This window comes from Onychostruthus taczanowskii, unplaced genomic scaffold (genome assembly GCF_017590055.1).
Source record: "Onychostruthus taczanowskii isolate IOZ18803 unplaced genomic scaffold, ASM1759005v1 scaffold10, whole genome shotgun sequence".
Taxonomy (NCBI): domain Eukaryota; kingdom Metazoa; phylum Chordata; class Aves; order Passeriformes; family Passeridae; genus Onychostruthus; species Onychostruthus taczanowskii.
Window position 1 is genome coordinate 1,964,264 of NW_024496526.1, and position 24,825 is coordinate 1,989,088.

General features: G+C 55.7%; 2 protein-coding genes across 3 annotated transcripts; one reads left to right on the top strand and one right to left on the bottom strand.

Moving 5' to 3' along the window:
- The first annotated feature begins 258 nt into the window (after positions 1-258).
- On the top strand, positions 259-17,806 carry ANKS3 (ankyrin repeat and sterile alpha motif domain containing 3). 2 transcript variants are annotated; one of them, XM_041408855.1, is made up of 18 exons: positions 259-319; positions 5,015-5,115; positions 5,242-5,417; positions 5,818-6,016; positions 6,222-6,343; positions 7,123-7,204; positions 7,877-8,012; positions 8,322-8,480; positions 9,538-9,663; positions 10,090-10,208; positions 10,507-10,674; positions 11,125-11,249; positions 11,507-11,648; positions 12,178-12,350; positions 13,512-13,627; positions 14,540-14,623; positions 15,069-15,164; positions 15,388-17,806. In XM_041408855.1, the coding sequence occupies exons 3-17, from the start codon at positions 5,248-5,250 to the stop codon at positions 15,149-15,151; spliced, it is 2,004 nt and encodes a 667-aa protein (XP_041264789.1). In that variant the 5' UTR covers positions 259-319; positions 5,015-5,115; positions 5,242-5,247; the 3' UTR covers positions 15,152-15,164; positions 15,388-17,806. The 2 variants fall into 2 exon arrangements, with proteins under 2 accessions (XP_041264789.1, XP_041264780.1); XM_041408846.1 differs by lacking the exon at positions 259-319 and adding an exon at positions 327-596.
- Positions 17,807-19,610: 1,804 nt separating this feature from the next.
- On the bottom strand, positions 19,611-23,835 carry LOC121336183 (glucagon receptor-like). The gene is made up of 13 exons (XM_041405111.1): positions 23,758-23,835; positions 23,488-23,584; positions 23,082-23,189; positions 22,486-22,607; positions 22,283-22,389; positions 22,060-22,216; positions 21,382-21,541; positions 21,135-21,195; positions 20,885-20,954; positions 20,419-20,507; positions 20,126-20,264; positions 19,802-19,843; positions 19,611-19,682 (listed from the first exon to the last, which is right to left on the bottom strand). Exons 1-13 carry the CDS (start codon positions 23,833-23,835, stop codon positions 19,611-19,613), a joined length of 1,302 nt encoding a protein of 433 aa, XP_041261045.1.
- Between the last annotated feature and the right edge of the window lie 990 nt (positions 23,836-24,825).

Genomic DNA, 24,825 nt, shown 5'->3' on the forward strand with positions numbered 1-24,825 from the left:
TCACGGCGCCCACCGCCCCGCTCAGCGCCGGGCCGGGCCGGACCGCGGGCACAGCGAACCGGCGGCACCGGGACGAGCGCAGGGCCGGGGACAGCGCTGCGGGGCCGCGTCCTCGGGGGCTGTGCGCTACAACCGTCCGCAGCCAGCCCCAACCCCATTGGCTGTGCTTCGCCTCGCCCCTCAAACGGGCTCCTCCCATTGGCCCGGCGCCGCGGGTGCTCTTGGGTGTTGTAGTCCGCAGCCCGTGAGGGCGGGGGCGCTCCCGGCACGCCTTGCGCGGGCGAGACTAGTTCCGGCGGCGGCGCTCACCGGGGCGCAGGTGAGGGAGCGGCGGGGCTGGGGCGGGACAGCGCGGCGGCGAGCAGCAGCACTCACCTCTGGGGCCGGCCCCGGGCACTCCCCGTCCTCGGTGTGCCCGCGGCCGCAGCGGTTCCTCCCCGCTCGCTGAAGTCTGCGATGCTGAGGCCGCGCTGCTAGCAGGGCCGCGAGGGAGGCAGGTGTGGGGATAACGGCCCCGGAGCCGTTTCGCTGTGAGATGTTCGCTAACAGCCGCGTGGCGGCCGCTGTGGCGGCTCCAGCCGCTGGGTTCGCCTCAGGTACGTTGTTGTGTGACCGGAGCGAGCCCGGGCCGAGCCCTGCGGGTGCCGGGTCCGGCTGCCTTGGCGGGCACAGCCCCTGGCAGGGGCGGTGTGCTCCCTAGTGTGGCTGCTCAAGTGCTTTTGTGCCTCTTACCTCGTTTTTCTGAGATTGTTTGATGTGCTTTAATGTGCCTGAGAGTGACAGGCTCGTGGTAGAATCACTCAGCTTAAGTGAGGTCCTTTCCTCACTTAAGCTGAGGAAAGGACCTTTAAGGTGATTGAGTCCAAGCATTAAAAGATGAAGAGCTTGGTGTATTTTGTGTGTTTTCAACAGATGTGGTTAGGATTGAACTCGAGTGTTGTGGATCCAGGAATGTTTTCTCTCACCCACCTCAGGAAGCTGGTGTGGTTCCTGCAGCTGTGATTTGCACTAGCTGGGTCAGTCAGCAGATGATACACTGCAAAAATGAGATGTTCTGGTTCCTGTTGTGGCTGAGCTGGTAACAATTGACCTAAAAAGGGATGTAAGGAGGCTTCTTTTAGTGTCTCTGATAAGTTGCTGCTGGTTTAGTGGAAATAGAGCAAAGTCAGGAGCAGAAGGGGAGTGTGTTCCTGCTCTGCTCGGCCCTGGTGGGGCCTCACCTGGAGTCCTGGGGGCAACCACAACATCAGAAGGATCTAAAGCTGTTGGAGTGTCCAGAGGAGGGACATGGGCACAGGAAGGGGCTGAGGAGCAGCTGAGGGCACTTGGATTGCTCTGCTGGAGGAGGACACTGAGGGCAGAGCTCAGGGGGGGCTGCAGCTCCTCCCGAGGGCAGCTCCAATCTCTGGGACAGGGAATGGCTGGAGCTGGGCCAGGGCAGGGTCAGGCTGGAGTTTGGGAAAAGTTCTTCCCCCAGAGGGTGCTGGGCACTGCCCAGGCTCCCCAGGGAATGGGCACAGCCCGAGGCTGCCAGAGCTCCAGGAGTGCTTGGACAATGCCAGGCACAGGGTGGGGTTGTTGGGGGGTCTGTGCAGGGCCAGGGCTTGGGCTGGATGATCCCTGGGGGTCCCTCCCCACTCAGGATATTCCGTGACTCTCTCTTGTCAGTTTGCTGGCTCAGTTGGAACCTCCAGCAGCCTCCACACTTGTGGTGCCTTGGGTGTCCCTATTTTGGGACAGAAGGACACATGTGGATGTCACCTGTGCTTGTGGGAGGGGATGTGAGAGAGTGACTTGAGCAGAGCCTGGAGCTGAGCAGTGCCTGCTGAGGGTGGCTAACAGGCAGTGTTGCATTTGTTCTGTGGTAGGGACTGGTTGCTTCTCAAATCACCTCCCATTTATTGCAGTGTGGCTCTAAGGTGCTTTTTGCATCAGTTTTCATATTAAGTTTGTTTTTTTCTCTGCCTTCTGATTTGCTCAAATAGCAAACTCCAAATCCAGGGCAGTGTGGGGTTTGCTGCCTGCTCTGTGCCCCAGTACTGTAGAGCTCTGACCCTGATGAATAGTTGAGTGCTGATGGATTAAATTTAGTACTAATAATAATAACAGCAGTCTCACTGGTGTCATGGCTTGACCCCAGCTGGTTACCAGGCTGCTGCTATTCCCTGCTCCATCCCAGTGGGATGGGGAGGAGAATCAGAAAACAAAGTAGAAAACCTCATGGCTGAGGTAAGAACAATTTAATTATTGAAGTGAAATGTAATGATAATAATTATCATGAGAAAATAAACCCAAAAGAAACTCAAAAGCAACATGGCTGCTCAGCACCTGCTGATTCCCATCCCATGTCCAAGCTATGATTGGCACCTCCCAGCCATGCTCCCCAGTTCATATGCTGGGAGTATATGAATTCCATACTCTGTGCAATGGAATATCCCTCTGGTCAGTTTGGGTCAGCTCCCCCCTGGCTTCTTGGGCACCTCCTTGCTAGCAGAGCATGGGAAGCTGCAAAGTCCTTGATTTAGGGTAAGCACTGGATAGCAGCAACCAAAGCATCAGTGTGTTATCAGCATTCTTCTCATCCTAAATCCAAAAGCAGCCTGTGCCAGCTGCTGGGAAGACAATGAACTCTATCCCAGCTGAAAGCAGGACAGCAGAGCTCAGGGAGGCCTCTAACAAATGTGAACTTGTCACTGTCCCAAAGCAGGGGAACAGCCTGTGACTGTTCAGGAGTCTTTGTCAAACTTACTCTTAGTAACCCAGTGTCCCTCAGTACTCTCATGTTTACTTTTACAGGGATTTTTGTGGGCTTTATCTAAAATGTTCTGTGCAATGACTTGGGCTTCTTAGGTTCTGTTGTGCTGCCCCTGGATCCCTGGCAGTGTCCAAGGCCAGGTTGGATGGGACTTGGAGAACCTGGGATAGTGGAAGATGTCCCTGCCATGGCCGGTGGTGGGACAGGATGGGCTTTGAGGTCCCTTCCAACCCAAACCATCCTGGTATTCTGTGATACGATGGATTATTATGTATTGGGTGCTCGTGTCACGTGGCCCCTCCAGGCTCCTCTTTGCACCAGACAACTCTGATTTTGTTTCATTCAGGTCTTTTAATTTCAGTCCTGAGGGTTCTGATCACTCTTGTCCTGGAGATTGTGAGCAGCTGTCCTCAGGTGCTTGCAGAGCTGACAACCTGCTGAAGTTCAGTGTGAGGGGAAATCTCAGAACTTCAAAAAGTAAAAAGCAAATCTGTAGGCAGAGCACAGGGGAGGTGTAGGAGGCTGAAGGTCCCGGATGTTCTGTCCTGTCCTTATTGCCCTGCTGACTGTGGATCACCTCACCAAGGCTGCATTGGTGACTTGTACCTGAGAGTGGCTGATTCTGACCAAGACCAAACACCTGAGTGCTTTATAATTAATGTACCAAATTAACAAGGAGGGTAGAGAACAATGAGCTAGACTTGCACCTAAATGTTCTTCTACAAACTGCCCTGGATTCTACCTCCTTTCACTGCCTTTTGGCCTCCCTGGGGCTGCTTTAATCTGTTTTAGTGAGGAACTCCTACTTTCCCCTTTATGATCCACTTCAATCCACTTAGCTCTCCTTGTGTTTTGATTGTCAGGAGTTCAGGCCCTTCCCTTGTCCCTGTATGTTCTTGTCTGAGGCTCCTACCAGCTGGTGGAATAGAATAGATGGTGCTTTTGTAGTCTTAACAAGCTGAGAATGAAGGAGGGGAAGAAAAGGAGGGTGGGAGAGAAAGGATCCAGGTGGGGAGTGAAGAGGTAGTAATGAAAGGTGTTTTCTTATTGTATAAGAAAGGTGCTTGCAAGGCAAAGACTCCCAGTTGCTCAGAAAACAGGAGTATGGTCTTAAAATGCTACAGCTGAGGGATTCTGAGAAGCAGCTGCTGCTGAAAAACCTTCTTGCTCTCTTATTCCTCACCAGTGCCACGTTTGGCATTTGCCTGACCCCAGAATGAATCCAAGGAACTAAACTGGCAAGAAGTTACCAGGAAGAACGACTTTATGTTGGCTTAGTTTATTTAGAGGGACCAGGCAAACCCCAGGAGTGCTGCATGGTGGGCAGTGAGACTGCAGGGAGGGGGAAGCAATTCCCCTGGGATTGCCTGGAACAAGCTGCCAGAGAGGCTGTGGATCTCCTTCCCTGGAGGTGTTCAGAGCCCACCTGGACACAGCCCTGTGTAAAGTGCTCAGAGAACCCTGCTTAAGCAGGGAGGTGGGGGGAGATGACCCCCAGTGGTCCCGTGCAACCTGAACCACTCTGGGATTCTGTGTCCTGGAGCTGCAGCTGAAGCCCTCAGCTGCTGGATGCAGCTGTGCTGAACAGCTCTTCATGGAGTGCCAGACAAGAACACTCTCCTGTGAGAGGTTCAAATGATTAGTCTGCAGTTGCTCCCTAAGGCTGGGGCTGGGATAAACCTTTCAGGCGGTCCTGGAGCTGGAGAAGCTGTGTAATTAAGTTGTGTCTGCAGGGGGGGGTGTGCTTGGATAATGAATGGGCAGGTGTGCTGCTGCTCCCAGTGTTTCAGCATTTTCCAGGATTCCCTGAGATAGGGCTACTTCTGAAGGGCTGAAACAATAAATGGTAGAAACAATCTGCTTACAACCTGATGACAGTGGAGGGTGCACCCTCTTCAGGTGACAGAGTGGTTTTGGGAACAGTGGGCAGTTGTCATTATTAATGACTGTGTCCTGATTTAATCAGGACCATCCGGTAATGCAAGACAGATGGACAAGACCAGGAATGTCTGAGACATGAATTCTTAATTCTCTCCCCGCATTATAAAACATGCAGAGCAAGAATTACATCCTTTTGTAAAACACTAAGCCTACCTTCAGGTCTTAAATAGATGTTTAGTCTTCTCTTGCCGAGGCTATTCAAAGCTGCCTTAGGCATGTTTGGATTAGTCAGGGAGGAAATAAAGCCCCTGCTTCTGCAGTCTTAAAAGGAGATTTGAAAGATGTGGGGTTTAACATTATTACCTTTTATTTTTCCAGTGTACTGGAATCCCAGAGTTCTCTACAGCAAGAGAGAACTTCCAGCAAAATCTTCTCAGCAACAGTTACTGCTTCAGACTGAGAAGTCAGTCAAATTTGTGGTAAGAATTTGAAACCTCACACATCTGAGCTGGCCTCACCTTCCAAGCCTGTGGCAGCTTGGAGCTGTAATTGTACTGAAAACAGGTATCAGCAGCTGAGTGCTGTGCTCTGCTTTGGCTCCTCAGGGCAGGATGTCGGAGCTGAGCGACGAGGCCAGCGAGTCGGAGCTGCTGAGCCGCAGCCTCTCCATGTGGCACGGCGTGGGGCCCGTGCTGTGCCGGGAGGAGCTGGACGTGCCTCTGGACCTGCACACGGCCTCCTCCGTCGGGCACTACCAAGTGGTGCAGGAGTGCATCCAGCGGTGAGAGGGGCTGGGCGGGGCACGGCTGGGTGCCACCTGCTGCAGCTGTGCTTGTCACCGCTGCCACACTGGTCGGGGCAGCAGGGACACGTCGCTGGGACCCCCAAAGGGTTCTTGGCACAAAGTTTCCGGGGGCAAATCTGCTGATAAAAATGACCTCCTTAGTGTTTTAGTAGGAGGTGTGTCCCCCCCATGGCAGGGGGTGGAATGAGGTGGTCTTTAACGTCCCTTCTATCCCAAAGCATTCTGTGAGTCTGCAATCTGGGGGAGGTTGTGCTGGGGCTGGTAGAAATTCCCATGCAGGCTTCAGTGCTACATGATAACAAGAGTCTGCGGAAGCCAGCTGTGGTCCACAACTCCAGCACAGTATTTCATGTGACTTCTTTCCTCTGTTCCTTAGTGGGGACCTGGATTTGAACCAGAGGAACTGTGGGGGCTGGACCCCGCTCATGTACGCTTCCTACATTGGCCACGACAACATCGTGCACTTGCTGCTGGAAGCAGGAGTGAACGTGAACATCCCCACCCCAGAAGGCCAGACTCCCCTCATGCTGGCCTCCAGCTGTGGCAATGAGAGTGTTGCTTACTTCCTTCTACAGGTGTGTATCCCATAAAACACAGGTAAAGCCACAGCTCGTGGTTTAAATGCTCAGGGTGGGATTATCCACAAGCTGCCACTTTGTGTTCTGTTCCGAGGTCCGCTTTGTGGTAGAATTTAATTTAAATTCCTGGTGTCCCAGCATAAAGGGGCAGTGGCTGAAAGCAGAGCAAATGCAGTAAGGAATATTGTTTATTCTCTTGTAGCAAGGGGCAGAGCTGGAGATGAAGGACATCCATGGCTGGACTGCTTTGTTCCACTGCACCAGCGCCGGGCACCAGCAGATGGTCAAGTTCTTACTGGAGAATGGTGCAAATGCCAACTGCAAGTGAGGAGGAATCTGCCATTTCATGTGGGAATCCTTAAAATCTCAGGGTTTTGGGAAAGCTGTAAAAGGCAGGCCTCAGATATAACAGAACTGCAATTAGAGTTCCATGTACATAGAACCCTGGCTGGCATTAATTTCATTGTCATTTCATTGTCATTTGTCATTCAGTATGAAAGCAACAGGTGGCAGGTGAACATACTCCACCAGAGACCTGCTTTTGTCTTCCCCCTGTACCTCAGAATGTGGCACAGCTAATACAGGGACAGGTGACCTGCAAACTGAATTGAAGTCTGCCCTTGCTGCCACTGTTTATTAAACTAAGATGAAGGGAAATTAGATTTACTGCTTGTTTAATTATCAGCTAAACACTGACACCTTCTGAACTCAAGTCCACTTCATAAGTCTTTTTTATTGATTTTTTTATATACTCAGAGTTCAGGTTGGTTTTTGAAGTGTGCTCTGCGTTCCCATGCCTTGGGGACTACCACATATTTATGTACATGGAATTGTCTGAGGGCAACAAGAGGTTCTTCCTTTATTAGCTCCTGCAAAAGTGATTTGGGCTCTTAAAGGCAGGTCTGCAGCTGGAAGAGTAATCTGTCGCTGTGCAGCCAGTTTAGGAACACTGAATCTCTACAGGGAATTAATTCTACAACAGGACAGCCAGTACATCATGGAGTCTGTGATCAGCCAAGGTTGAGGGGTTGGAAATGCCCTGTTAGGGAATGGCAGAACTTCAGCTGTGGTTATACCTGTCCGTGTGTGTGTTCTCTCCCCAGGGAGCCAGTGTATGGATACACACCTCTGATGGAAGCAGCTGCTTCTGGCCATGAGATAATTGTTCAGTACCTTCTCAATCATGTAAGTGTCCTGACAGTTCTCTGTGTAGATGAAAGTCTGGTTCCAGCCCTCAGAGGAACTACCACAAATTTGACACCATGCTTTTTTCTGAAAGTGTTATGTTTGCTCCTTGATGACAGTCACCTCTGAAGTCCCAGACTTTCAGGACTGTTTTCAGAGTATCTGCTTTCTGCAGGCTGGTACAATGATTTTACACTGGCCCTGCAGGAATAGGAGTGAGGTCTGACTGTCCGGGTATAACTGAATAATGACTGAATTAGAAAACAACTGAAGCTGTAATTTTTCTATTGTGTTTGTAGGCTTGCATGCTCAGGCTACTGGACATCTGCATCCAAAAGCTCGTGAGCATGCAGGGCTTCTTACCTAGTTTGGTTTCAATCCCCTTTGGCTGGTCCACCTTACTGCCAGAAGGAGGCAGCAATGCAAAACACTTCAGATCAAACAAACCTGTTCCCAGTGGCAATGCACAAGAGCCCTGGGCTATTTGGCATTCAGGAATTGGAGAGACTGGAGATAAGTAGAAAGGCATTCAGGGTATTAGTGCAGCTTGAACTGTCTGTCAAAGGTGAGCCTGTATTGCTGATATAGGAGCTAAGACAACTTTGGGGTTTTTTTATATACTTTTTTTTTTTTACACTGCCCCCTGCATTTAACCAGGTATTTTTTCTGCAGGGAGTGAAGGCAGATGTCAGAGATAACACTGGAGCCACAGCACGGACCCTGGCCATGAAGTATGGCCACACCAAGATTGTGGGGCTGATAGATTTGCATGCAGCCCCAGTGCCCAAGGTCTTCTGCAGAGGTCCAGGTAACAGATGTTTGACCTTGCTCATTTTAAGATGGAACCTGAAGTGAGGTGTTTGATAGTTTGAAAGTATCTTATACTATGTAGATAGGGTAGTGCTACCTGGTCTATCCTGGAAATTGCAGCATTTCTGAGGATGAAAGAGGCATGAATCAAACAACTCGTCTGCTGGCCCTTTCTGACCTAGGTTAGCTATTTCACCCTTGCACTTTAACATTTCTCTTTTTCTTTCCACTGCACTTGTAGGACCTGTAGCAAGTAAAACAGGCAAATGACTTCCTGTGCTGCTAACAACCTGTGTTTGAACTACAGGCAACTATGAGGAGCTGAGTTCTTCAGATGAATCATATTCTGCTCCCCAGAGACAGAGACCTGCTCGGAGGACCAAGGGTCCTAGCATCCATGAGGGGCCCCAGGCCTTGGCCAAGATCACAGCAATTGGCCTTGGTGGAAGGAAGCAGTCTTGCTATGGTGAGGAGAGTTGGGAGCCTGAGGGACAGTCCCCTGAGACCTCAAATGCACTGCAGCTGTTCCTGCTATCCATTTTTAATTTGTTGGGATTCGTGTGTGGTTTGTACAGAACAAAGATAGCTTTGTATGAAGGTGTTCACTATCCAGTGTCTGGGTTAGAAAGAAAACCCTCTGAACTCTTTTGTCAAGGCTGAATATTGATGAGTGGGATACTTTTCTGCTCTCATCTCAACTACTGTTCCCCTGACTCTTGAGAACAGTTCGGTTTCCCTTTTTAGGCAGGCTTAAAAGTTTGAGACCCCTTCTGAAGCTGATGACAGGGAGGTGCTCACAGCGGCCAAGAAATCATTGATCATAAGAGTGAACTTGTGAGTTTTGCCTTCCCTGATGCTTGAAATGCTTCTAAAAATGAAATTGCAAAACCTTTCCAGTAGACCAAGAAAAAGATGATCCCAGTTAGACATCCTAGATGCAGTGCTAGGACATTTGTTTTGCTGTCTTGACACAGGTATTTCTCAGACTGGTTGCCTGGAATAACCAAGATTATGGACTTGAAAGCATGTTCAAAGCTCAGTTCATTCTCTTAAACATAAGTCTGTGTTATCCCCCAGGCTGTATTGGAATGATGCTGTCAGCTTCTTAAATGCCAGTGGGATTCTCCTGGTATTTTAGCACAGCTGCAGGGGGTGTTGGCTCTGCAGGGTGTGCAGGGCTGCTCTCCTAAGCAGCTGTTTCTCCCCTTTCATAATTTGTTATATCAAGGAGAGGAGTGCTGGAAGCTGCTGTTTAAGTTACATGTCTGCTTTAAAGTGTTTTCTCTGACTTTCCTTCAATGTAAGCATGTAAATTAAGCTCATGTGCTGTGGGGTCATGTGAGGGAACTGCAGAAACTTGCATTTCTCAGGTGCTGTCTGTGATTTTTAGAATGAAACTTGTCAGTTGCAAGTCCAGTCTCTCATTTTGGTTATTTTCAGATCCAGAAGTAGTGACATTTTCTGCTGCAGCCTCCCTGATTAACTTGCATCCTAACCTCTGTTTCCCTTGCTGTTGCACACAGAGCAGGTGCCCCCTCAGGGCTACGTCACCTTCAGCAATGATGGCAGCTGTGTGCCAGGTGTCATCCGGCACAGGGACGTCACCTCCCCAATCAATGAGCTGGATGTGGACAGCAGCAGCAGCAGGGGTAAGTCGCTGTCTCAGAAATGGTCCAGCTTGCAGTGTACACCTGGGTGTGAGTCCAGGCCTTGGCTTCCTTTCCCACTAAGATGCTGAGATTGGAATGCCTCTCCTGAGGGAAGGCTGGGATGGTTTAGGTACAGAAGATAAAGCTCAGTGTGGTAATTTCATCAGTTAGTACAAATAGTCTGAAGGAGAGTGGGAAGAAGACAGAGCATGGCTGTTTCCAGAAGTGTCTCTGGTGGCAGACAGACTTGGGGAAAGAATATGAAATCTCCACCTCCGGGTCATCTTGTATCCTGAGTGCTGCACATGAAGCCTTGCTCTGAATCTCTCCTTTCTTTACACCTCCTGGAGGTTTTGCTAGTAATTGTCTAACAAAACCAGAATGTAACAAAGTTGTACTTCAATATTTTTTCCTGTTCCTTTCCAGAGGATAGTGCTTTGTCCAGCAACAGCTTGGGTACCATCAGGAGCAGCAGCAGCAGCAGCAGTGAATGCCTAATTAGAATCCCAGGAGTCAGCAGTGAAGGCTCCTTGGAAAGCAATGAGGTGGATTTTCTTTTCTTTTCCTTCAGCTTGGGCAGTGCTTTTACCCCTGAGAGACTCTACTCCCATGAGAGCCTGTAGGGCCAGGCTGGGTGAGGAAAGGCTCTTCTAGGGACAGGAAAACTAAGGAGGGGAAGAGGTTGGAGGTTACTCACAGCTCACATGGGTCAAGGCAGCTCTGGGGCTGCAGTACAAAAGGGCCTTTAGGTCTCGGAGGAGCCTGCACTTGTTAGCCCCCCCTGATCCTGACATCTCTGCAAAATCATCCTTTCCATTCTGTGGGTGGTTTTTTCTTTTTCAGGACTCTGACCACACCAACAGCCCCCCGAGTCGGAAACAAGCCAAGAGCTTTAAGGGCAAGACCCGCTACAGCAACAGTGACAGCCAGTGGAGCCAGTGCCTGGGGAAGGCTGGGGGCTGCTGCCAGCACCTGGTCCTTCCTGAGCCCCCGGCCTACACAGGGCCCCAGGTAACCACAGACTTGTCCTGCACGCTCTGTCACTGTGCCAGGTGTGAGAGGCTTTCCATGGTTACCAAAACACCTTGTATTCCAAACTTAAATGCTTGTGAAACAGCAATTTCTTGCAGAGGATCTGTTTGCTGAGATGTTACTGTTGCTGGGAGGGGTTTCCTAGATCCTTCAGGCCTGTGGGTGGGCTATCAAACCTGGCAGTGGGGTGGGCTGGGGTAGCTGATTCTGTGTTATTTTGCTCCACTTGTTAGAAGAGGCATGGCTGCAGCAGAGGCCAGGCCTGGTGTGTGACTGTGGAGAAGGGCAGGGAACCACAGGAAGTTGTGGTTGCTGCTGGAACCCAGAAAGGTGCTACAACAGCATGAGGAAGCAAATATTTATGATTAGGAGGAATGGTGATGCTTTTGTTGAGAGGGTGTAAATAAGTTTGTTTTGTCTGGGCTGCAGGACCTGGCAACGTTCCTTGAGGAGATTGGGTGCCTGAAGTACCTGCAGGTGTTTGAGGAGCAAGACGTGGACCTCCGGATCTTCCTGACCCTGACAGAGAGTGACCTGAAGGAAATAGGCATCACGTGAGTGTCTGTCCTGTCTGTCCCAGCTTTCCCCTACAAACAATGTCCAGCCTGGTCAGGAAGGTTTAGCTGGGGAGAGCTGCTGTCTTCTGGCTGCCTCCCACACAATTTGATGTCCCCGTGTCCTCGGCTGTAACATGCTCCTGCTTCTGGAGGTACCTTGGAGAGACCAGGACACTGCAGGGATGCTCATGGCATCCTGTTGTTCTCAGGCACAAGTGGTGCAAGGCTTGACCCGTGTTGGTTCCATCCCCCAGGCTGTTTGGCCCCAAGAGGAAGATGACCTCGGCCATCGCGCGCTGGCACAGCAGCGCCCGCCCGCCCAGCGACGCGCTGGAGTTGGCCTACGCCGATCGGCTGGAGGCGGAGATGCAGGAATTGGCCATCCAGCTGCACAAGGTGAGGCTGCTGCCAGCTCCTCAAGGCCCTGTGCCCTGTAGGAAGCCATCAGTGCTGTGGTTTTGTTGTGCCTCTGATGGTTTTTCCTTCACCTCAAGCCACAGCTTAGAGTGGACACACTTGGTATACAAAGAGCACAAGTACAACTCATCCTCTCCTTATCCTTGGTGCTCCTTTGTGTCTGTTTCCCATCCAGCTATAGGAACTATAGGAGCCAGGGGCAGGAATCAAATCCCCACTCTTTCCCAGCTGTGTCGTCTTTATGGTGAAGTTGTGCAGCCATCAGTGAACAGACTTGTGTTGTTTTGGGAAATTTGGACTCATAAGTAACTTTGTAAACAGAGGGGGGGAGGAATTGTAGCTGTGGGGCTGGGCTTAGTCTGGAGAGAACCTGTACTCAGTGTATAAGCTTCATTCAGCTTCCTTTCCCACTAGAAAGGAACATTCTGGCTGCCTGAGGCATTAAAATACCAGGGACTCAAGAGATGTTCAGTGCTCCCAGGCTGATCCCTAGTGTGCTCTGCTGCAGAGGTGTGAAGAGGTGCAGGTGATGAAGGGCCAGGTGTGCCAGGAGCAGAAGCTGCGTGCAGTGGCTGAGAGCTGTTTGATGGAGAGGGATGAGACCTGGAATGCCATCCAGTGCCAGCTCAGAGAGGCTCAGGCCATCACCACAGATGCTGGAGTCCTGTTGGATCAGATCAAGTAAGTCATTCCCAGGAAGTGACACTGAAACTGCTGGGCAGTGGGATTTGGGGTCATATTGGCAGCCTTACAGCTGATGCTCAGGGAAAGGCAGGAGGGTTCACCTGGCACCTGAACACATTTGGATCCTGCCTGACTTTCCCTAGTGAAAAGCCACAGCCATGGGAGCACATGTGAAGCTTTGGTCAGATGTGTGAGCTGGAGTGGCCTTTTTGGGGGTGCTGGGTGCTCCTGTTTCAACTAGAAGCAGCCAAAAGGCTGAGGCTGTGCCTACCCAGGGTAAGACTTGGTGATCAGGACCTTTTTGAATACAAAAAGGAGTTTTTAACCCATACTGTGCCAAAGGATGTGCAGTAACTCACAAATAAAGAATATTTTTCTTGCAATTCTGTGACAGCTGGCAGAATAATCTAAATAACCTCCTGACACTCCTTTTAGTGCCTTTGTGGTGCTTTTCTCTGTGCCCCAGTTGGACTCCTCTCGTGGGCCTTGTTCTGTCCAGTGATACAATAGGGACATTCCTGAAAGTGGCATAAATCCTGCTGCTTATGGATCCTAGCCCAAGGGAGTGGGGTCTGCTGGCTTCCAAGCCAAGGTGAGCTGAAATTGGATCCAGAAGCTCAGCAGAGCAATATTCCCACTGCAAGGGGCAGAGCCTGGCCTTTCCCCCTGACTGGGGAGCTGAGGCTGCTCAGTAGAATGGCCCTGCCATGCTCTGAACATACACTGCTTGAATTGGTGGGATGGTGGTGAGAGCCTGGGTGCCCCTCATGCCTCTCCTGAGGTTGTTTCCTTTGCCTGTTAGAAACCTCGGATTGGGCCTGATTCTCCCATAGACTAACACAGCCCCTGGCTTGGGCTTCCTGCTGCTCACCCCAGCCCCTCCTTGTCTTGTCCCCCCACAGCTCCTCTGTGTACGGGGCAGAGCTGGCTGTGCCTGCAGATGGGGAGCAGTGGCTGGGAGCTGAGCAGTGCCAGCACCCCAGGCTTGGGCTGAGGCACCACTTCCTCCTCCCGGGAAGCAGCAAGGAGCAGGTTGTACCCCAGGGCCTTAGAGGCGCTGCCCGGGCTCCCCACGCAGGTACTGCAGGCTGTAGGGGTGTGCAGTGTCACTGCCAGCGTGTCCCTGGTCCTGCTGATGGCGCTGGTGTGGTTTGGCAGGAGCTGCCAGGCTGAGCTGTCGTCCCGGCTGGCCCCGGAGCGGGCGGGAGATGGAGCGCTGGACACGCGGGAGCAGCGCGGCACCGGGGAGAGCGAGCGGCCCGGGGAGCGCCCAGGTGAGCCCCGGGAGAGCCCAGGGCGTAGCCCTGCTTGTCTTTCCTTGCTGAAAGTCAGACAGCTGGGAATGGATGGGCAGCCAGACTCTTAGAGTGAGTTGAATTCTTGCTCAGGAGAAGCATTTGAAGGTCTCAGGGCATTTGGAGTGGAACTTGCACAGTTTCTCAGCAAGCTTTGCGGTCTGGCAGGCATTTGTGGCTAAAAATGCAGAGCTGTAGCACAGGCCCCAGTGACAGCCCTGCTTCAGGGATCTGTGGCTGCTCCTCGGGTTTGTTAGCACCCTGTGCACTGGAGCAGGGTCTGAACCAGAAAGGGTGGTTGGTTCCCTAACCCAGTTGGGAGATTTTGCTGTTGGATCCATGGGACAAACCTCTGTGGCTGGGCAGGCCTGACCCAGCAGCTCCTTATCCCTAGGAGCTGGTAAATGATCCCTGAAAGTGCTCAAGGCCAGGCTGAAGGGAACTTGGAGCAACCTGGTCTAGTGAAAGATGTCCCTATCCATGGCAGGAGGGGGAATGGGATGGGCTGTAAGGTCCCTTCCGACCTAAATCGTTCCATAATTCTGAGGCTCTCTTATCTTGCTGCCTGTGGTATGCTCCTAGTGACCTGTTCTTTGCTGCCTGTGTCTTAGAAGTGAGACAAGCAGAGATCCTGTTGATTTCTGTCCACTACATTTAATCTCTTTGAGATTCTCCTAATAAACATCCCAGCCAGTCTAAAAACATAAATTCCTAAGTGGTAGAATTGCCAAAAAACCCCTCAGTTTGGCACAGGCAGCTCCAGCTCTCTTCTTATGTGATTCAGAAGCCCTAACTGGAATCCCTTTGGGGATGCTTCCCAACAACACCAACCCCTTGTGTGCTCTGTCCCAGAGAGCTGCAGATGGATTAACTGTGTCTCTGTCCTTGCAGTGCTGGAAGGATGGCCACCTTCCCTGAAGTCCCTGAGCTTGCCTGAGCTGTCAAATGTGCTGGAGGAGTGTGTGGGAGAGATGGGTAAGCTGGGAAGGACTCTGGGCATGTGGAGGGACTGTTGTGCTGAGGGGGAGGTATGGCTGGGTGGGCTTTGGTGGTTTGGAGTGGTTGTTGGGAGAGACCCCACAATCCCTGCTCGTTCAGGGAAGTCTCCAGGCTCTGGAGTTGGTGCTGTGCTTGCTACAGATCTTGGGCTCTGCATCATCCCCTGGTGACAGGTCCAGGCTGAGAGGTGGGGAGTGGTCCCTGCATCTCCTGCTCAGTGGTGAGAGCTGCTGGGGAAGTGGTTCCCTAATCCTGCGTCTGTTCTCCTGGTGACAGGAAATTGTCCCAGCAACTTGGAGACAGTAGAGACACCCCTGTTCTCAGAGCAGGAAGGCAGCGCAGCAGTGGCTGAGTGCAGCCTGTTCTTTCCTGCTTCCTGGCCCCTTCCTAATGCTGCTTTTTCCCTTTGGTTTGTCCTCAGGAAAAGCTCTGCAGACTGTGACTCAAAACCTCCAAAGGCTCCAAGCCCTGGGGCAGAGCGGGCAGAGCTGGCCAAAGCCATAACCGAGCCAGGAGGGTGAGTGGGAACAACTGCCCTGCCCAGTCCCAGGCTGTGGCACTGAGGGGACACCATCCCTCACTGCCATGTGCCCAGAGCTTGCTCAGAGCCCACACACCAGGGCTGGGCTCTGACTCATCCTTGTGTGCCCTCTGGTTAGTTCTCCCTTTGGAAAATCTTGTCCCTTTTGTCCCTCGGTCCCAGCAGAGGGTGACTGTCCCCTTTCTCCTGGTGGCTGCAGGAATACTGACGTCGGGTGACTGTTCCACCCGGAAGCTGAGTGTGCCTGGGAGAGGGACCACAGGGTCGTGCTGGCAGCACCACAGCTCTGCCAAGGGCCACCACAGCTGGCAGGGCACTGAGGAGGCCATGCCACCAGAGAACACAGCTGGGAGGACGAGGGACAGCAGAGGACAACAACCAGCTGCTCTTGGGGCCTGACTTAAGGCTCCCAGGATCTTCGTTTGAAAGGTTTAGGTTTGGAGGAGAAGCTCCAAGCCTAGAAGTTTTGTCTGCCTTAAGCTTCCTGCAGCCCTTGTTGTTCAGGTCTGGGTGGTGGTAGAAAGGTGACAGTTGCACACAGCAATCAATTCATTATTCTTTTCTGTATCCCAAGCTCCCCAGGGCCTCTGAAATGTGTCCCTGGCTCCTCCTGTGCCGTGGGGATTGGCCCAGAGAATGGATCTGAGGCCATAAAAAAGGCAGTTTGTTGTGGAGGGGTGAAGGGAGTGGAGTTTGTGATGTTTGGCTCTTTGAGCTGCAGTGGAACTCAAACTGCAGCCCTGTTCCTAGTTGGAATGTCTGCTCTACTGCCACCCCAGATCTGGGCTTCAAAGCCTGTTCCTCCAACCAGCCCACTCTGGTTCACTTTGGGTTCTTGCTGTCCTCAGGGCTGGGTGTGATCACGTTGGTGGTTTAGGAATGGCATTCACTGAAACACTCCCAAGTCACCCACTACCCCTCCTCTCCCCTGGGATGGGATGGAGAGGAGAACTGGAGGCACAAAAGTGAAGATCACTGGTAGAAATAAAAGCATTTTACTGGAAACAGCAATGAGATAAGGAACAGTAACAATAATAACAAAAATGTACAGGAGAGGTCCTGGTCCTGCAGAAGTGAACCCTGTCCTGGCCAGAACCAGGACATCACTGTTACTCCATCCCCAAGATCTTGGCTTTGTGGTCGGTGCTCTATGGCAGAGGTCATTGGCCTGGTGTGCCAAGATCCCAGCAAGGCAGGGATCCCCTGGAAAAACAGCAGAGAGAGAAGGAAGAGCTGGGACTATTGAGCTCCCCATGCCTCTGACAAGCAGGGGAGTGCCAAGACAGCAGAGCAGGAACAGGGATAGCTCTGTGCCCCATGGGAGGTGGGCAAAGGAACCACAGCCCAGACAGAGCTGTGCTGCCTGGCTTTCCTGGCACCTTTTTCACCACTGCCTGCCTTTGATGTGCAGGCTTTAGTGCTGGGAAATAGTTCAGGACATTCGTGGGTGGGCTTTGCCAAGGACAGGCCTGTCCCTGGGAGTGGGTGAGGGTGCTAGGGACCTTAGTGTAAAGTGGTTTCCAGTGACTCTGTGTTCCCATTTTTTCCTGAGTCCTGTAAGGGGGAAAAACACAACATTCAAAATCTGAAGTCTATGAGGGATGACCTTGGTGAATCAGGCTAAGTCCCTTTGGGAAGAGGATGGAACTGTGTGTTCCTTCTGGTATTTGGGTACAGATCCCAAATACAAAAACCCATCCAGCTCCATCTTTTCAGCTGGTCACCTGGAGCCAGCCCTTGTCCCAAACCAGGCAGGTATGGCGCTCTCAGCTGTGACCCCATGTGCCTGGCAGTGTCCCCCCCTGGGTGCTGCTTCCTGCCTGTGCTTACCTCCCAGCCTTAGCACAGGGCACTGTTTTTTCATCTGGAGCATGTGGGCACCCAGTGCCTGCTGCGGGGTGAGCCTGCTGCAGCTTCACCCTGAAGAGTTTGGATGAGGGGGAGGGAATTCTCCTCATGCAGCACCCCTGGAAACTCCTCAGAGGAAACTCCTCAGAGGGCTGAGGCTGTGCTGGGAGGAGTGTTCAGGCCTTTGTCTCTCATTCCCTGTCACTGGGGAGTTCCAGGGTCTCTCCCTAGCTTTGATGGTGCCTCTGGCTGCAGTAATATGGGGGTGTTAGTGCTGTTTCCCTTAAATTTAAGGCAAAAAACCCCCAAAAACTCCTATGGGAAAAGCCCTGGCTCAGCAGTGCCCTCAGAACGGAGGCCTGTGCAGAGCAGTGGCTGGAACGTGACTACAGGGATTTGAGGCTTGCTTTGCTAAGTCTGAGGCTGGAATCGAGGGGGTTTGGGGGATTAACTTTATTTATCCAATAGATTAGAATGCTTGGGAAAAGGAGGGACATGTGTGTGTGAAGAAAAAAGGCCCCAAACAGGTGCTGCAGATGTAAAGGCTTCAAGAAGGGTGTGAGATCACCCAAGGGCCCAGCAGGGAGGGAATCTTCAACAACAGAGTCTCCCTGGGGAGGCAGTTCCTTAAAGGCAGGATGTGAAGCAGCATTCCTTGCAGCTAGGGTGGCTGTGCAGGCAGCAGGAGCCTGGTGCTACCCTAAGGTGAGCGGTCCGAGGAAAAATAGCAGTTGCTGATTTGGATAAATTAATAAAAGCTGAGAAGCCTGTGTGTGGTGTGTGGGTATCTCTGGAGGGAGTTGGGGAATCCTGAATAAGTTCCCTGATTTATTATTGCAGGACAATCAGGAATGCACACAGGAAGCCCCTGAGATACTCCAAGCCAAGGGCTGGAGCCAGGCTCAGAGAGGTGCTCCTCTGTTCACCTGGAGAGGAGAAGGCTCCAGGGACACCTCAGAGCCCCTTGCAGGGCCTAAAGGGGCTCCAGGAGAGCTGGAGAGGGACTGGGGACAAGGCATGGAGGGACAGGACACAGGGAATGGCTTCCCACTGCCAGAGAGCAGGGATGGATGGGATATTGGGAAGGAATTGTTCCCTGAGAGGGTGGGACAGTGGAAGGTGTCCCTGCCATGGCAGGGTAGGATGGAATGGGCTTTGAGGTTCTTTCCCCCCACCAGTCCATTCTGAGATTGAATTGTCTGTTGAACTGTCTGTGCCCACCAGCCCTTTCCCTCCCCTGGAGCAGACAGAAGCAGCAGGCTCTGCTTGTTGAAAAATAAATATTTATTTACATCTGAAAAGAGAGTTAATGTGTAAATTGGTCTCGTGGGGGTTCCATCGATCCAGGACCATTCCTGTGTGACTCCAGGCTGGTGCAGCCTCTTTGCTTTGTCTGCTCGAGGCACTGGGAGAGGCTCCCCCAGCCCCGCAGGGGAAGGGCAGGGCCTGGAGAACCTCCCGTGCCCGTGGGCATCTCCTGGAGCATCCCAGCTGCTTCCTGCTGCCTGGAGGGGACTCGTGCCTTGCAAAGGAGGGAATGTGGTGGGAAGGAGCTCTGGCAGTGTCTGTGCTGCTCCCGCGGGCCAGAGCAAGGGCTGGGGCTGGGTGTGTCTCCAGCTGCTCTGGGCTCCTCCAGGGCAGCACAGGACCAGGACAGGAGCAGCCCTGCTCAAACCACACCACCTCAGCTGCTTCCCTTGCTCCTGGCCTTCCTGGGTTCCACACGCTGCTTGGCCGGGGATGGGGATGATGCTTTGGCACCCCACTGGAAAGCAAACTCCCATGATTTTAGCCTTTGGCCAGCAAAATGATTCCTGAGCTCCTGCCAGGCTGGAAATCTAGCTTTGCCCCCAGAAAGCAGGGGAGGCTGGGCTGGATGCTGAACCTGGCATGGGGGAGGTTGGGCTCTGCCCCAGTGAGTTGCTGCTCTCAAATCCTGCACTCCCAAGAGGTTTTGAGGCTCCATCCTTGGCTCTGCCTATGGCAGGGAGCACCAGGGGTTTGTGCAGCTGGAGAGCAGCGAGGAGGGATGGGAGCTGCTGTTCTGTGTCAGTGATGAGGGTGGGGAGCAGGAGCAGCCCCTCGCTGTGCAGAGCTTTACAGGGTGGCTGTGGATGTCTGGTGAGGTGGTCCTGGGCTGGGACACAGGGAAGCCCTGGCTGTGGTGTGGCCCAGGGTGCAGGGTGTGGGCAGCATCTCCCATTGCCACTGCTGAGGACCAGGCTGCCCCGGCTGCTGTGATCCCAGAGGTGCCCAGGGGGGTGTCCCAGGGGTTCCCTGTGTGGGAGGTGTCCTGGGGGAGGCTGCCAGGCTCTGCAGGTGCTCGGGCTGGGGAGAAGCAGCAGGGCTACCCACACAGCGACGCCTGGCAAGAGCCAGGGGCGCCACCTCCCACTTGGGTCACAGCAGGGATGTCCCTTCCAGCAGCTCCAATGTGGCACAGCCAGACGCTGGTCCCAGCCTGGCCATCCCGGGTGGGCACTGCCCAGCACAGCTTCCTGCAGCCTCCTGCCCTCCAGCCAGGCTCTGTGGCCATTGTGGCCAGCAGCCCCTCTACCCTGGCTGGTCACCACCTCACTGGGCACAGCAGAGCACCGGGTGGTCAAGCTTCCAGAGCTGCCACTTCTTCTTCATCTCTGACTTCACCTGCCATGGAGGGGAGGGAGCGGGGGCTTATCCATGGCTGTGCCCTCCCTGCAGGCACAGGGTGGGGTGGGGAAGCCGGGCAGGAGGTGCCATAGCAGGGACAAGGACAGGGACGTTACCTCCTTGTTGGCAAAGCAGTACAGCACAGCCACCAGGAAGCCCTGCAGGGAGAGCCAGGAGTGAGCCCCTCTGTCCCTCTCCTGGGACTGGGATGGGCTTAGGCTCCTCCCAGGCCACTCCTGGGTGCTTTTAGGGCTGGGGTCCCCATGGCACCACTGCCCAGAGAGCACAGGGGCAGCAGCACGCTCCCATGGGCAGAGAGTGGCAGAGGCGGTGCCACCCTTCCCATGGAAGCACCACAGGAGAGCAAGCTCAGAGAGGGAGCCCCTGATTTCTGCTCCGTGGTGTGCCCAGAGCAGGGATTTGTTTCACTCCCACCTCACCTGGAAGGAGTTGAGGAAGAGGGTGAAGAACACCTTGACGTAGCGCAGGATGCCCGTGGTTTGCTCGTCCGTGGCGAAGATGAAAACAACCTCGTGGATCCCGAAGAGGGGAATGAGAGTCAGGGTGGCTTTGGCCAGCCTGAGGGACAGTAAGGGGACAGTAAAACTCCCCGTTAATCCCAGGTGGTCGTTTAAGGATGTGCAAGGTGGAGGAGAGGCCTGGGGAGAGGTCAGGGGTGTGGAGGTGGCATTATCCCATTAGCCAGACTGTCCCCACCCTGCTCCTGGCCCACCTCAGCTTGTAGTCGGCGTAGCCCTTCTGGTTGGCCCGGAGCTTGGCCAGGATCACCTTGAGGATCCGCATGAAGATGAGCAGGTTGATCTGGGAGGGGGAGACAGGGCAAGGAGCACACAGAGCCCAGCAGCCCCACCCTGGCTGTGACACTCACCCAGCAGGAGATGGCACCCCCTGTGCTGCCAAAGCTGCTGCTGCCCTTCCTCCCCTCCTGCCATCCCAAAATCCCAGCTACAAAGCAGCAGGAGCCACCCCATGCCCCTTTCTCTGGGGTTCAGCACCCCAGCTTCCTTCATGATCCCCAAGAACCAGGGGTCAGCAAACTGCTGAACCCCCTGTGCATTTGGCTGGTCCTTGCAGGCCAGCTCTCCCTCCTGGCCTCTGCTGGAAGCTTCCCAGGGCCAGGAGCCAGGGGCTGAGCTGCTGCTGTCCAAACAGACCCAGGGCTGGCAGCTGCTCCCTACCAGGGAGGCGAGCAGGATGGGGATGCGGATGATCCACCAGTAAGCCATGTTCTCATTCAGCGCCCAGCACCTGCCGGGGAGGCAGAGACAGCACTGTCACCCTGGGCTGGGGCAGCATGATCCAAGAGCTTCCCAGCACCAGCAGGTGGCTCAGGGACCCTCAGCAGCCTCTGAGCATCCCAGCAGGACCCTCCATCCATCCATCCATCCATCCATCCATCCATCCATCCATCCATCCATCCCCACTCACTCCGCGTTCTCCTTCAGGTACTTGGCGGCCATCCAGGGCACCACGAACACCACGGGGGTCCCTGCAAGTCACACAGCAAACCCTGTAAAACCAAGCACCCTCCTGAGCCGAGAAACCACCCCTGTGCTGGGGGGACACCCGGGGTGGCAGAGCCCCCACCCCGCACCCTCCTGGGATGGTTGGGACTGCGGCGCTCCCGACACCGGGCACTGTCCCCGTCCCCGCCGCGCGCCCGGGTGGCCCCTACCCCAGCCCAGGTAGAGGTAGAGCCTGTAGTAATTCTTCTCGGAGAACACGGCCCCGATGAGCAGCTTGTAGAGGTAGACAGCTTCCACCAGGAACCAGTAGTGGTTGGCCAGGATGCAGTACTGCATCAGCACCTGCGCCGCGCGGCACCCCAGCGCTGCCTGCCACGGGAGAGCCGCCGTGGGGCTGTGCACCCACGGGGCACCCCTCAGCTCACCGCAGGCACCAGGCAGCCCAGGAGCTCATCCACCGGGGGTGTGGTGCTGCACAGGCACCCCAAGAACTCTGAGAGCTCCCCTATGGGGCCACAGGTACCCTGAGAACACACCCAGAGGCTGCACAGGCACCCCCACACCTCACCCGTCAGGGGCATGGGTGGCATCAAGGGCTCATCCCTCAGGTGCCACACAGCCCAGAGTTCACCCAGCAGGTGCACAGTATCCCAAGAGTTCATCCGCTGGGTGATGGGCAGCACAGGCAGCCCAAAAGCGTGTCCACCGTGTGGATGGGCACCCCAGGACCATGCACAGAAACCCCAAGAGCTCATCCATCAGGCGCATGGGCAACACTGGCACCCCCAGAGCTCACCCAGTGGGTCTCTGGGGCTGCGTGGGCACTGACCCCCCCACAGCCCTGCCCTGGGTGAGGGTCCCCACGCTGTCACCAGCCCAGCGCTTGCCTCGTGGCTCAGCAGAGCCTCCCAGTCAGCCACCTGCACCAGCTCCACGCCCCAGCGCCGCTCCAGCAGCGCGTCCTTCACCATCACCGAGGTGGCCCGCAGCCCGAAGGAGGCGAACAGGTTGGCGTGGATGTAATTCCTGGTGCAGCGCAGGTTCCTGCAGGAGCGGGGTCAGGCAGGGCCGGCACAGCGGGGAGGGAGCAGGGGCAGGGCCGTGTCCTACCGGCAGGCGGTGAGGACGAGCAGCGCGGAGATGAGGGTGAGCAGCGACAGCGAGTACCCCACGGTGTAGAGCACCTTGAAGCTCACCATGAGCCGGCGGGCGCCTTCCTGCAGGAGAGCACAGCGCCGGGGAGCCCAGGTGGGTGCGTGCCCAACCCCGGCCAGGCTGCCCTGGCCGTCCCTGCGGTCCCGGCCAGGTCTCACCTCCTCAGCAGTGACCTCCAGCTCATCCTCGCACTGGGAGTAGTCCCTCCAGGGCTGGCTGCCGTTCACTGTCACCCACTGGCCGTCGGTGCCACACCTGCGGCTCACCAGCCCGTGTTTCACTGCGGACACCAAGCACCGGCACAGTCCCGCAGGCTCCCCCAAGCTCCTCTCCCGGGATGAGGAATCTGCCCCTGCTCAGTGCCCTGCTCCAGGGCAGGCACGGGCAGGGGTCAGAGCCCGGCAGTGCCAACCCCGCTCCCCCCGGCCCCAGCCCGGCCCTCACCGGCACGGAGGAGAACAGGCACAGCCAGGCAAGCTGGACAAGGCTCCGCAGGGATCCAGCTCCAGGCATGCCCCTCATGCCCCTCATCTCCCGGGATGAGGAATCTGACCCTGCTCAGTGCCCTGCTCCAGGGCAGGCACGGGCACAGCCGGCTCTGCTCTGAGCCCCCCAGGCATCCCCTCACCCCAGGTCTGCTCATGGGGTCCTCTGTCCCTGTCAGGCGAAGGGAGGGGAACCCTGAGAGCCTCTCCACCCCCAGAACGGCTCAGCCCTGGCTTCCAGCTCGGGGATGGCAGGAGGGCACCCTCACCTTTCTCAAACCAGGGCAGGTAGAAGGGGCAGGAGACGTTGACAGCGGTGCCGGGGCTCCCGTCGGGCCAACAGGCGTACATGTCAAATGTCCTGTTACAGAACAGCCCTTCCAAGGGCAGGGACAGGGACAGGGACAGGGAAAGCCAATGCTCAGATTGGTGGCACAGACACACCGAGCCCTGCTATCCCAGCACCTCTGAGGGGGCTGATGCCACCCTGAAATGGGCCCATGGGCCGCACAGCAGCCTCAGCCCCCCAGGACACCCAGCCCTGGCTATCCCATTGACATGTGCAGGTTCCTGTCATCCCTTGGCTCACCCTCCGTGGGTGACCGGAACAGAGGACGCTGGAGAGGGATAAACCCCAGCCCTGGCTCTGTGCCCGAGCTGGGCACGGCCGGGTACCTGCGGGGTAGGGCTCGCTCGCCATCCTCCTCAGGCACTCGTCACGGTACCGCAGCCACTCCTCGAAGGTCTTCTCCAGCACCTTGGCCCCGCCGTGCTGCAAGCCCGGAGCTGGGTCAGAGCCTCCAGCGCCGTGACCGCCCCCATGAAGCGCTGCCACACCCTGGGGCTGGGCAGGAGCCCGGCACGGAGCCGGCACGGAGCCGCCCCGCAGGGGTCAGAGCCCGGCAGTGCCAACCCCGCTCCCCCCGGCCCCAGCCCGGCCCTCACCGGCACGGAGGAGAACAGGCACAGCCAGGCAAGCTGGACAAGGCTCCGCAGGGATCCAGCTCCAGGCATGCCCCTCATGGCCGCTCCCAGCCTGACCAGTGCTCCCAGTGCCTGGGGGCGTCTCAAACTGGGCCGGGGACCCCGATCCTGGGAAGTGGTGGAGGAACGGGGACGGCTCGGCTCTGCCAGCCACCCGCACCCGGTGGAGGCAGAGATGTGCTTCCCAAGCCAGCAGAGGAGAAGGTCCTGGGCATGTCCTGGGCTGCCACAGCCGCGGGTCAGTTCCCTGATGGAGCCAAAACCTCGGGGAGCGCCAGGCAGAGCAGCCAGGGTGTAAATGGATCTCACGTCTTGGATGAGCCTGCTCAGCTTCCACCCACCGCTGCCAGCCCCGAGGGGGGCAAACGCCATCGTGACAGCCCCAGTGCCACCCCAGCGCCTGGCACCCCTGGGTGACCCGGGAAGGGGCTGCAGGGACAGGAGGCAGCGAGACCTCTCTGGGATCCCCTGGGCCCCCACCCCCAACCGCGCTGGGACCCCCATTCCTGCTGTGCCCCATCACGTCCCCCCGGTCCTGCTGGCCGAGACCCCTCCCAGCCCTGCCGGGGGCTCGGGGGAGGAGCAGCTCCGCCACCCCCCGGGCTCCCCGGTCCTCCCGGGGCTCCCCATCACTCCGGGATGGACGATCCCAGCCCGGCCCCCTCCTCCAGCACGGACCTCCCGGTTTGTCCCTCACGAGAGTCCCCAGCCGGTCCCGCTCGGTGCCTGCGGTGGTCCGGGGGCTCCGCCGCTTCCTCCGCCCGCTTACCCGGCTCCGCGGGACCGGCAATCCCGGTGTCCCGCTGTTCCCGCTGTTCCCGGCAGCCTCGGCAGTGCCGGTGTTCCTGGCAGCTCCCGTGTTCCCGGTGTTCCCGGTGTTCCCGGTGTCCCCGCTGTCGCGGGCAGCCCCGGCTCCGCGAGGTGAACGCGGCGGTGACCGAGCGGCGTCTGCGGCTGAGCCGCCTCCTGCCAGCGCCGTGCCCCGACGGGAGGGGGCTTCTGGGGGGGGCTTCAGGGGGAGTTCGGGGT